At 39.9% G+C, this 13,311-nt stretch overlaps 2 protein-coding genes across 3 annotated transcripts in view; one reads left to right on the plus strand and one right to left on the minus strand.

Moving 5' to 3' along the window:
- Positions 1–3,580, minus strand: part of LOC131682199 (calponin homology domain-containing protein DDB_G0272472) — a 160,299-nt gene extending 156,719 nt beyond the window's left edge. Inside the window, exons 1-4 of one of the 2 annotated variants that reach the window (XM_058963518.1) lie at positions 3,016–3,580; positions 2,613–2,794; positions 2,350–2,551; positions 269–2,257 (exon numbers count right to left, since the gene is read on the minus strand). In XM_058963518.1, the coding sequence (XP_058819501.1) occupies positions 269–2,257; positions 2,350–2,551; positions 2,613–2,794; positions 3,016–3,091 (2,449 nt within the window). In that variant the 5' untranslated portion in view covers positions 3,092–3,580. Of the gene's footprint in view, positions 1–268; positions 2,258–2,349; positions 2,552–2,612; positions 2,795–3,006 lie in introns of both variants that reach the window. The other variant, XM_058963517.1, reaches the window with a different exon arrangement.
- A 7,564-nt stretch (positions 3,581–11,144) lies between these two features.
- The window catches only part of LOC131682200 (protein bicaudal D), a 67,802-nt gene continuing 65,635 nt past the window's right edge, over positions 11,145–13,311 (plus strand). Inside the window, exon 1 of the mRNA XM_058963519.1 lies at positions 11,145–11,936. Coding sequence (XP_058819502.1) covers positions 11,733–11,936 — 204 coding nt within the window. The 5' untranslated portion in view covers positions 11,145–11,732. The remainder of the gene's footprint in view (positions 11,937–13,311) is intronic.

Below are 13,311 nucleotides of genomic sequence, written 5' to 3' on the forward strand. Positions count from 1 at the left end.
GTAATGTTAGGTAATAGTTGGCCGCCAAAACAATAACTTTCTCCGTAGCCTTAATTGCTAAAGGAATTACTATACGAAATAGATTAAAAATAGCTTTGTGGGAAGCGGAATACATAATCGTAGAATGTAGAATTTGAATGAATTAGTTTACTTATTTAAATTTCAACAATTTAAAACTTTTATCATAAGTCAATCTCGCGTTAGTTAGCAACATTTCAGACAAGGTTCCATTATTCAGCGCAACTCGTCAACTACAACTAAAACTTACCCGTATTTTGCAATTCACGGATTTGCGCCTCAAGACTTTCCTGTTCCTCTAGCAGCTTTCGTTGATCTTCATCACTTTCCAAATCCTCTCGTTCTTCCAGTTCGTCGCAACTGGACAGATTTATATCCGATCGAACTGTATGTTTACTTAGTATCGAAGCCCCGTCACCACATCCGTCCTCCCCGGTTGAGCCCAAACACTTTGCATACAGACTCTGAATCGTCGAAGACACCAGGTTGGTCTGGATGTTCATATCTACCTTGTTCAGCTGCGAGACGGATTCCTCTTGCTGTAGCGGGGATGGTTCCACGGTGACATTCGCATCCTCTCTGCTAGGTTCCGGGGTGGGTTTAAGTTTCATCTTTTCATTCCGGAGAAATTCTTTGTGAAGCGTTTTCAATTTCAAACCAGTGAGGTCGGATTTTTGTCGCGAGACTGCTGGGCCGTTCATCGCCTGTTTGGGTGGTTGAGCTTGTGCGGATCCGTTCGGGTTGAGTTTTTTCGTGGCTGCTGGGGCGGTTGTGGGACGCTTTGGGATGGGAGTGGGAACAGCTTTGATGGTAGGATTTTTCGGTTTTGCATTGACAATCGGTGCCTTCGATTTCGTTTCAGTGGAAACCTTCGAAATTGTATCCGGTTTAGCTGGCTTCAGCTGCGCTTGTGGCGGTTGATTTGCGCTTCCATTGGATTCTTTCTTATCACTTTCCTCGCCGATCGCATTTTCGTCTAGCAGAGAAAGGGATGGCAAACTAGCATAACCACTTGGTTGATTGAAACGTGTCGCCCAGTGAAGACTGGAGCGTCGCTTCGTTTTGACCGTGTACCAGCCGTCATTGCAAGCCGCCTCCGATGGCAAAGATTTAGGTTCGGAACGTCGGTTCGCTACCGGTCCGTTTTGGACACGGCTCCTGGATGAATCGTTGATGAAGTTTCTTGAGCCCAGCCGGTCCGTACTTGCTTTTAGCGTCGACGTGGAGCTGTCAATATCATCTCTGGAGGTTCTGCGGGAAAGTGAGAGCCGCGATGATGGTGGAGTTGGTTTCACCTCTTTCCTACGGTTGGTAATCTCAATCATAGTTTTCGATCTAGCCGACAATCTCGTCGCTGTAGTAGCAGTGTGAGGTGGAATCGTTCTGTTCCTTGCAGTACTTGTGACTGGACGGACACCTGGTTTAGCTCCAATCGAATGGATGTTTGAAAGCGTAGCACTTTTAGCAGGCAGTGAAATGGTTTTTGTTTGACTTTGAGTCAAACTGGACAGAGTAGCGGATTTTCGAACGTTGCTCGTGGCCATAGGCGGTTTCAGTACCTTGGGTGGCAAAGTTCTCGATGGTAAAATTGTTTTGTTCTGTGAAACTGGACGCGATGTAGGTTTCAGTGCGCTGTTTACTACGGCTGCATACTTTGTAACCGGAGCAGATTTTTTGATAGATGATTCCGACTTTTCCAGTACCTTCGAATCTTCAGACACCTTTCTATCTTCTTGGGAGTCGCATTCAGCGCTTTTAACTTCTTCACCAGCTTTTGGACCCTCTTCATCGATATCAATTTTAGTATCCGCCCCTTCCTCCTTAGCCGTTTCCTCTTCTTTGCAATATTTCTCCATATACTCTGCCAACGTCAAGTTCTCATCATCCAAATTCGTCTGCGTGTACTGATCCAACTTCAGAACATAATTTTCTAAACTAATACAACCAATCGGTGTGTCACACTCCGCTGGTGACGACGTCTTTACTAGGCACTGGGGAGGCAGAAGCACCATTCCCTCAAGACCACCATTCTCAACCGCGGCGGCACTAGTTTGCTTCAAAATACCCACTTTACCAAATCCTGGCTTCTTGATTGTGCTGAGGCTTTCCGTCGAGCTAAAGTGCTTCTTAGGTGAATACTTGCTGAATTCTTCCTGTGCATGGCAGGGACTATTTTTGCCAGAGAAACTGGGACTCGACTTTCCAGATACACCAGGACTAGAGATCGGTTTGCGGACACCTAAAAAATAGAAATATAAATGAAATCCGAGTTAAAAATTGACACTCCCCGCTTTAATCAGTAATAAAAAAAACCCGCTAATTGAAACTTACGCGGCGCTGGATTACTCTTCCGCACTTCCCAGGCCAGCGAGTGTGGTCGCTGGGGTAACGGTGTTGCCTCATAGTCCCAGGAAACCTTAAACCACTCGGCCAACGCACGAAAGTCTCTAATGTAATTTTCTAGCACCAAAATCGCCTCCTGGCAGGAGGGTAAATTCTCGTAGCACTCAACAGTTTGGTAGATTTCGTTGACCTAAAACAAAGCGAACTGTAATTAATATTCCGGTAATAGCAAAAGTAATCTCGCCGCGTACCGATCGCTGTAGGTTTCCGAACAGGAAAGCCCAGTACCGAGCCTGCAGCTCGGATTTTTTGTCCCTTCCGGTTGAAGCGGACCGAACACGCGGTGCCGATAGCTTGGCCGATTTATTCTGGGAAGCACTCTGAATCGAGCGCGGTCGCAAATTCACCGGTGGCTTTCTGACATTGTAGCACTCTGCGAATAAAAACAATTTTAAATAACGAAAGGAAATATCATATTCCGTCGCCTCATGTATGCAGTTGCGATGTGGTGAGAATGATTCACCACAAGCGACCACTATACTTGAGAAGACGAATCATGTAGCGTCCATATAGCCATGTTTCCTTCCCACAGACCACCCACGCAATGTCGATGCAGACGATGGTTATGCTTTACACTGGACTTACTCTCCTCACCGTCGTCGGACAGATGGTAGAAGTTTTTCGCCTCCTTGCCTTCCTGATTAAAATATCTTCGATTTTCCATTTTCATCACATAGAATCTTCATTGATTTTTACTGTGACGCGGTAGACACACAACGTGCAATTTACTTTCGCGGAAAGTTCAATGAACGATTGTTTCAATACGTAAAAAAAGAGACACGACACAGCTCTGTTCCACCGTGAATCCGGATATCTTTCTAGTACTTAATTCGTCCGGCAATAATTAACTAACGAATGACAGTCCAGAAGTGCAAATCGTGATCGCAAACTCGACGATACATAAAAAACACTCAACAAATGACGACCATAAAATCCAAGCGAGAATCTGAGCAATCAGAACGAGATTCACAAAAGAGCACAAAACGAATAAAGCTTGCACAAAACTTATCAAAGTCTTTTCACACACCGAAGTGACTGATGCGTTGAAACGAATTTCCGTAGCAAAACGAATCACAACAATAAAATTTAATTTGTTTTATTTACGGCCTCGGTAGATTTGACATTATTTTAGGATTGTTTTGCTACTTTGACATTTTGGATTGTGACTTTTTCACAGCTGATGGGAAAAATTCGCGGAGTTCGTATTTAGCTGGGTGCACACCAAACCTTTTAAATTACACGCTACCAGAAAAGTATTGAATACTAAGTAATATAAAGCAGTGAATTTTTCTATGCACACTGAGAAACTAAAATATGATATGCGCATATTTTGCAATCAAAATGAAATTTCCTATGCATAAAAAACGTCGCGAAAAAAAATTTCATTTCCATTTCGAAAGCGGTACGCAGCTCTCGCGAAAACGATAACGAAAAATACAGTTAGCCGAGACACGGTTCGATAAACGATAAGTTTCATATTACTTCCGCAAGATAGCGCTACTTTCTATGCGCCGTCACCAAGGTAAGCTTTTTCCTTGCGAATTTGTAAGATATTTTGAAACTCCCCCTCCCCCCATATGCCCTTACGTAATTAGTGTATGGCCACTAATGGTCAGTCGCATTATTCCGCACGAAGACTCGCGAAATTTTTACAGGTTACAATAAAAAACGCAAAAAAAAATTTTTTTTTCTTTTTTCATCGCAACCTGTCAAAATTTCTTAGTAATGAATTTGAAATCTAGGTCAATGCTTTCTACTTGAGACGTTAATATACGATACTCCGCTCATTTTAATTCGAAAAACTTCTGCTCGTTTGAATCAGAGTGTATGTAAGGAGAGTGAAGACAACTGTCATGATTATCTGTCAGTAATATTCCAAACGAACAAACGACCTCGCAAAATACATGGATTTGACTCGTTTGGAAATCATTGACACTGACACTGACAAATAATCATTGTTTAAATTTTGACAGTGTCGTCACTCTCCTTATATGCACTCAGGTTTGAATATGTCAAACTTATCTTGTCCAGACTTTTACTAGGACATTAGTGTTCTTTTACGAGAGACACGTAAAGTAATAATGTGTAACTCATTATACAGATGGAGCTACTGTTCCGACCTAATTTAGTTTAACTTATTTGCTAAATATTTATTTTATTTTTTTTTTTTAATTTATTTATTCCATCTTTGGTGCGGGGCACCACACAGACTATTCCTTAACCTAAAATTGTTACAATAGCAATACATACATTTACATACATATCATACAATTATAAACAAAACATACGCTTAATTCAACACTGACAACATTAACCAAGTTGAATATTCGAAAAATAACAATGCTAACAAATCATTAAGGTTCCCAAACGCTGAAGTGCTCATGGAATTCCCGAAAACAAACTCCGCGAGGCTAAGTAGTTGGAGACAAAGCTCTACGTTTTAGTTTCATGTCAACCCCAATTTTGAAAGAGATGAACGGCATTGATGCTGCATCCAACGACACGACCTAAAACTTGATGAAATGAACTGAGGAAAATGTGTGCGAGTTATTTACCGCTAGTTACCGCTACATTGAGTCACCCCTCGGTAAAGATGAAATCAAATTTCTCGGGCAACACTGATAAAAATCAACAAACAAGTTGTCATGCAAATTACCAGGTAACGGCATGTTAAAAGGCAACGGACCAAGTGATTATTTGTCCTCAAAACAAACGTAAGTTTACGGAGATTTTTAAAAACGAATTTTCCACTCTTATATTATTACATTATTATTTATGTTTCTGCATGTATGAACCTCAGGGTATAATAAGCACAGTAAATTTATCTTGGGGGTGCAGTTCGTCGTGACCTGTATCGGTTTGTGCAAAAAATGGAACAACTACCCTCCAATCTAGCATCATGTTCTGCTGGTAAAATCTCGCTGATGGAGGAGATTACGAAGCTTGGACTGTGTATGGACAAAAATTCCACCTGGTCACGCAATCGCTAAAGCTTTAAATGCTCATCGACCGTTTCGTAGGTTTTCCGCTGTTTTGGCTGTTAACACAAAAAGCTTGTGGAAGCAATAGTAGTACCTAGGATTAAACTCAGGAATGAGAAGGACATATGCTATAAGAATCGTTTACAAACTACATCCAAGAGATACAACAGCCACCGTACAAAATTCCCCCCTGGGACACGACCTTCCGGCGAACTACCAAAGTCGAAGCTTCTGCTTTATCCGTGGCGCAAAAGAGCTTGCTGATATATAAGGCATCACTGTGCCCTCTCGCTCTCGACTATGACGAAACCACCCGTCTCCTCTTCAAAAGCTGCCTTAGCAGACTTTATTAAACATTATAACTAAACAGTGTTTTGTGGTTTTTAAATTTTCCTCTCATTATTAAGGGCCGATTTCTTCACTCTCACTTAACTTTAAACCAGGTTTAATGCACTAGTAAACCTAGTTTAAAAATTGAGCGAAGGTGAAAAAATCGGCTCTAAAATATGTATCTTCCTTGCCTTAAATTAAACGCATGTAATCAGTCCGTCGCCAGGCGTAGTACTGTATGGTCTCAGCCACGCCAAATGATACCAAGTTCGGGACAGGATGTTCTACTTCCTGATTATAGTCACGGTTATTTTGTCGGTATTCAGCTAAACATTTTACATCCAGTTTACGGCATCAGTTGTTTTGTTCCATGAAAGGTTGTAAAATAGCGGAAGGGAAGGCTTTTTAAGAGACAAGTATTAAGTGATTGAATATAGTGGACATTATATACGTTTATTTGGTCTTGTTAAATCATGAACTCATCAGAAATATTCCTAAGGCCTAGCGTGTACTAGCAGTTACTAAACAATTTATCAGCATAATGTTCTCCTGCTCGGTTTAGCCAGTACACTGGACAGTTATCGAGGTCCGCTTCGACGATACAATTTGCAGAATTATTTATCCGAACAGTGTTGGTAGTTTTTTAAGGAATGTGGTTTTTGTGCTACAGAAACTTGAGTCAGTTTTAAAACTAGAATTTGGAAATGACTCAAATTAATTCAATCTGTGGTTTCAGTCTCAATCAAACCGGCACCCCCCGTCAACGGGACGGTTGCGCTATTGAATGAAAAATAATTGCGCAATAGCAATACAGTGCCTTTGAGTAAATAAAATTTTATTTTGGAGTTTTCTCGACTAATGTTGATGTTGATTGATAGATGACGTGTTTGAGTTGTTATTGGGATGGCGCTATCTGGACCGTTGTTATTGTCATTTCTTGCGTATATGGACTTGCTTTTGAAAATTTCTAAAAAAATTATTAGGAGTCCACGTTTGTTGTTTGAACTTGGAGAGGAGGTCAAGGACGGGAATAAAATTGTTTTATCGTCGTTCCAGAACCTTGCCGCTCGAGTTTTTTGATCTATGTTGGCAACTGAACAAGGTTTTGATAATCCAGAGCATTTTGTTTATTCAACTGGAAAACAGAGGCGAACATTTTGTTGCCCATTTTGCAGCAACATTCAGATGACGTGGCTCTTATCCCTGTAGAAGTTGGAGTCACGTGTTTTATATTTCCATTGCACTGCTCAGTGCTCATAGTTGTCTTGAACTCAGGGTATGCACTTGATTGGCTTCCTCCGGTCTTCCGAGCCGGGCAGTTGCTCCACCGTATTACTGATTATGTTCGCCCGTTGTTTAGTCGTTACGATTTTTCCTAACAAATTCGCCATATATCTTTTCAAAACTCATTTCAGTGTTACGCGGATCCGGCAGTAAGCATGGGCAGCACAGTCATTGGATTGGAGGAATTGTACGCATGTTTTGCTTAACGAAGTCCGGCCGATAATGCAACCGGCTATAAAACATCGGTTCTTCTTGGTTATAATCATTCCCCTGGCAAAAAAATCATATCCTTGTTTTTCCCGAAGTATTTGATTAATTTAGCTGGCAAGGGAAGATGTTTGGTTTCAGGAGCCATTCATTCGATAGTGCTGAAAGCAAGATGAGTCTGAGTAAATAGCTAGCTCCATATCAAAAAATCACTTACCTCTGAAAAACAATGCTAATTTTGCAGTATATAACAGAATATTATTTTCACCTTTGTAGCCAACGGTTTAATTATTTTGTTGCTTTGTTTTCGTCTGCGTAACCAGGGGTTGCAACGGTAGCTATACATATAAGAACATAATCGCTGTTAGGAAAAAATAACAGCTTCAATAGTGCTGCTAGTTTCATATATTTTCCTACCACATATCACATTTGACAGTACCAGTTACCTGACTCACTGAGGGGTAGTCAGATTTGAGATACAGTTTTGGGAAGCAAGTGTTGACGTTGACAGCCAGCAGAGTGATGAGGCAGAATTTCTTCTCATCGAAGAGTGCGCAAATCTCGATACGGTACCGGTGCCTTGAAGTATTCTTGTTGATGACAGATCTGGAGAATTTTCTACTTCCGATGTACTATCGAGACGGACTCGGGAAATCTCGGCGATAGACTCTTGAATGATCACAATCTGTTGTTTCAATTTGCTCAACTCGTCATGATCGTTTAAAATGTTTTCATCTGTTTGCGATTCTGTGTGAACAGCTACAGAAGGAGCACGGATGGGGAGAAAAGAATCAGCATCGGATATAGCCTGTCTTTTATCGCGAAACGCTCTGAACTGCCTAGCATCGCTCATTATATCTGCGCATGGAGTACACATCCAGAAAATGTTTCGATGTTTATTGCAGCTTAGGGCCTCAGGAACGGCTAATGCAACGCATTCGGCATGGTACTGATCGAAACAAAAACCTTCGCAAGCGATAGTATTCTCTCCTGGAGCAAACAAGCCGGCACACTTATTGCAGTTCATCTTTACAGTCTACTAGCAGCAAGCACTGTCTATCGTTTTATTTGCTTCTTCTTGATACAACTCTCGTTCGTTTTGTGCGGTGTCTTGAAAGGTTTCTTGCTTTTCGATGGCGGGGAACAAAAATAGGAATTTAGCGACTAATTCCAGCAAAACTACAGTCAGCCAGTTAATTAATCGAATTGTAGTGCAATTAATACGACATTTAGAGAGTTCAACTTCACTACAAACAACACTAACACTGCAAATTTTACAATATATCACGAGCGACGTACAATCACATCCAGCAGAACTAGACAATGTTGGCAGAGACCGCCACCGAAATCGTTCGAGTTATCATGTCGGTTTGTCGGTGGTGCAAGTACTTAAAATATTTCAAGTACATATTTACAATTATTAAAATGTTTTGCGTATTTAAAGTACGAATACGACGTACTTAAAATCTTTTCTGCAATTAAATTACTATGAATATTGGCGGTAATTAGTGTACTTCATGCTACTTAATGGCACTTAAAGTAACTAATTAAATGCGACTTTTGGCACTGCGTCGTATTGAAGACTTAGTGCTTTCCCCTCGGGAGGAACCTAGGTTGTGTACAAGACACGACCACGATGACATTAAAAATGCGACCATTTTTGTGAGCCAGCCATATTATTCGTGGATACATCCTGTAATGCCATCGACTTATTTAGGACTAAACACAAAAGGTAACAAATCGTATCCTCTACGGGATCTAGTACACAATTGTTTTGATTATTTACCAACAAATCGCGCAAAAATCTGTTTGTTCTGTACAGCACCGCGCAAAAAAACGATCGAAGCATTTTTCCATCGATGTCACTTTTCTGATTCAAATTTTTGTAGGTATTTTCTTGCTTCCGTCCAATTGGTCAGTTTATTTGTTCTATCGCACATTTGTCGGATATTATTATAGAAAATAACTAACCCGATTCATTTGTAATTATTCTGAGAACTATTTCGTGGTTCTAATAAGGACCGTTTGTTTTGATTATATCGCCGATTCCGTGCAAAAACAATGCGACTTCTGTACACGTCTAGTGATGGAGTAAAAACATAACGTACAACCGGTGGTATTTTGGTTGCATGTAATGTTTTTCTGTTTATATAATGATGAAGGCAATGTAATTAGTTACACTGCTGGTTCGAGGACTATTAATGAACACGAATTTATATGAATTACTGAGGTGATCTACTAGTTTCTTAATATGTACAAGTACTAGTTATATACTAGGGCTCAATTTAGAAGCATTTCGGAAGTTTCAATCTACTTTAATTGGATTTTTAAGGTTTCAAATATATATGACGCATACTTAGGTATGAGCAACGCCACTAATGCTTTTTTACATAATAATTAAAGTAAAATTAGGTTTTTTTTATATAGGCAACCTGTTGAAGAAGGCAACCAATATTAACAGCTTTGGTTAATTCTCAGTCGATAGTTCCTGAACACCGACAGTACAAGAATGGTCGTCGACATGCCGCAAGTTTAGAATAATTCATTCGGGGCTTAAGGTAGCCTACCCGAATAGAAATGTACAGTAACAAAACCATGACTCTCAATGTGACAGTACAGTAATTTTACAATAATTTACAGTAAGTTTTAGTGTTATGATACAATACAAAAACAATAAACTTTAACGTTTTTACAGTAAATTTCAATGTAAAATAGACTTTTACAGTGAAGAAACGGGGTGGTTATGTATTTTAACATTTAAAAATCAATTTTTCTTCGTATATATTTTTTTTCTCGAAAACAGTAAAATTTAATGTGAATGCACTGTATCAGTTTTTTGCTGAGCAGTGAAATTTATTGTTACATGCAATTTTATTGTAAATCTACTGTGAGAATTTGGCATCGAACAATGTTGAAACAGTAATACAAGCTATTAGTATGTCTTTGGCAATTCTTTTTCTTCCTTCTAAAACAGCGTCCTCTTCTTTAAGTGCCTTCGTGATTGAATCTTCAACGTTGGCACCTTACTCTACGGTCATTTACGAGTTACAGCGACAACCTCCTGCTCCAGTTCAGCCAGTTTTTCAGCAATGTTTGATAAACTGCTTCTTCTTATTGGCAGTTGAACCCGTTCCAGTTGTCTTTCGAAATCTTCAACTGCTTCTTCAGTGCATTAGTACGATGGTCGCTAGAGGCTGCTTAATTTTATAGTTGAGTGAACCCTGTCCAGGCTATATATTATCCGTATTATTCAAATATATTAATTGTATAATCCAATCAACTTGAAGCTTTTGAAACAAAAATGATCGGTAGATCAAAAATTGAATGCAAACGATACCTGGTGGCAAAATGCTTGAAGGTTGATTGTCAAAATTTCGCACCGAAGCAGGAAAAATATTTCACGAGTTCATTTCGCAAGAGCAGCGATGCCACATGTTTTTGTGAAATGTCTGTAGAAGAATAATTAAAATGTCTGTAAAAGTCTGTAGAGGGTTGTGCAAATCCTATTTACACTAGGTTATTACTTTAAAAGTGGCTTGAAATTAGTAAACTATTGTGAAGGAATCACTCGTATTCGAATCAAATTATTCTAGTATAATTTTGTTAAACACTGTTACTTTTTTAAAAGTCTGTAGATGCCTGATTACGTCTGTAGGAGACCATCAAAAGTCTGTAAAATACAGACATGTCTGTAAATCTGGCATTCCTTCGCAAGAGTTGCATAAATACTAAGCTTTATGCAGGAATAGACCAATAAATTAATTTACTTCAATTATTCAAACTTTTTTTCTCGGTGTTTTTTTTCAAATTTCTAAAGTGTAACCTGGCCTGACGATAATCTCAGCGACTTTTTAGCTCACAGCTGACGTTTCATTCTCTCAACACCCATCAGCTCTCGGTCGATTTTTTGAGTGAATTTTCCTTCATTTTCATTCCGAACCGAAAAGAAAACTTTCGCCAGTCCGTCAGTCAGTTTTTTTCTGTTTCGCTCTCGTATGTATCGCATACCTTCATCGTCAATCGGAATTTTCATTTTCAGTAGCCACCGCGGCGGGCCAGCCATAGCAGCTATCAGTTTTCGATTAGACTCGCAGTTTTCATGATGTGTCGCTGAGCTGGACAAAGTAGCTACCTATAGATTGTCGGGCAGTGAAAATCTGGGCTCTGCTTCTCGGTGCAATCAATGGCACCAGCGGAAAAGTGACTGGTCTCTTTTGTTTCGTTTGTCCAAATTTTCTAAATTGCAGTATCAGCAAAAAAGGTGTAGTGCGTGGAAAGTAGTGACGAAATAGGTATGTAAATTATCGGTTTGGGTTCCACGTCTAGTCAAGTGTAACGTAATCGGGCTGAGGAAAAGCAATATTGTGTGATGATTTGAACGAATTTGGAAATATTTCTTTTTTCGTAGCACATGAGAAAAGATCGCCCGGAAGTGGTGTAGTGTTTTGTGATTTCATTGCTCGATTTCAAAAAATCTCACGGTGAACTCGTCTGGAAGCTCCGATAAATATGGCATCACCCATTGAGCTGGATGAGTTGCGGTCGGAGATCGAACGGCTCAACCGGGAACTCGATCAGGCCAGCAGCGAAAACATCCAGTCGGCTAAGTACGGATTAGGTTTGCTGGAGGAAAAGCAAGGGCTACAGTCAAAGTGTGAGGAGCTGGAAGCGCTGTACGAGAATGCAAGGCACGAGCTGGATATCACACAGGAGGTAGGATCATGTTACATTTTCAATTCATTGTATGGCCCCAGTCATTGGTAGAGAAAATGGTTAATAATGACGATGATGGGTTCGATTGATGGGGATGATGAATGTGCGCTCAGGTGTGCGAATGAATTCACCGCAGATCACGTCATCTGTCGGCCAGATCGACCGCATTCGTGTGGCAGCGTTGCCAATTATGATGGGTTGCGACAGAATCTTCTAGTTCACTCCTCCAGAAAACGAGATTATTGGGCTATTGGTGCAATACAGCGATTCTTCAGTTTCTGATCATCGATTGTTAATTGAATTCCGATGGATTGTTTTGTGTAACTCTGTTTTATTATCGTGCGGTTCATAAACCTACAACCGATTGTAACAAGAAATGATTATAAAATGATTGAACTATACTTTGACGGTAGGTTTTTGGTAAAAATGAAATAGAAATGTTAGTGACAAAATTAAAGGAATTATAGAATATATGAAAACGCGTTTTATCACCTGCATGCTCCTTTAAATTTTGTACAACTAGCGCAAAGTGGCATGTACGCTCTTGTAGCTTTCAAATTATATTATTATATACCTTTTTTGACCACATTTTTCCTTGACTTGATACAAAGTTTATGTAACTGACAAGTTTTCGTTCTGCTGATAAATAAATTACAAGTTACATTTCTGGTGTCTAGAAAACGCAAAATTGTTACTCAAGTTGGATTGTCTCGTCAGCAACTGGTACCGTCTTGGCAACCAGTTAGACAGTGAATCTAAAAATTCATACGTCTTGTGTGAACGCCTAAACAACTGGCTGGTGATTAGTGATGTCTTGGAAAGTGAGCACGGATGTTTTTGTTTACCAATAAGAGAGCGAAAACGACCTTTCTTTTGGCTTGCAAACCAAACGCCTAGTACTATGCAAAAGATGGTCCCCAAAAAAGGAATTACAGTAAAGACTCGCTGATAAAATGGGAAGATTGACATTTTTTTTTTCTTTTGAATATACCGAAGCTGTTATAATACTCTCCTTTAGTCTCTACACATAATCTCATAACCCTTTCTGAGGTTGTACGTCATTTCGCGGAATACCATTTCCCGGTATACCATATTCCGGAAAACCATATCCCAGAATGCACTATTTCCCGGAAAACCATTTCCCGGAATGTACCATTTCCCAGAAAACCATTTCTCGGAATGTACCATTTCCCGGAAAAACCATTTCCCAGAATGTTCCATTTCCCGGAAAACCATTTTCCGGAATACCATTTCCCGGAACATAAATTAAACCACGTACCTTGCCACCACTCATTTTGATTACACTTGCTACGCAGCAAATGTCAAACAAACTACGAAATTCTCTCTATTTTAGAACATACAAAGTAGTTTGGAA

Source organism: Topomyia yanbarensis, chromosome 2, assembly GCF_030247195.1.
Source record: "Topomyia yanbarensis strain Yona2022 chromosome 2, ASM3024719v1, whole genome shotgun sequence".
Lineage (NCBI taxonomy): Eukaryota > Metazoa > Arthropoda > Insecta > Diptera > Culicidae > Topomyia > Topomyia yanbarensis.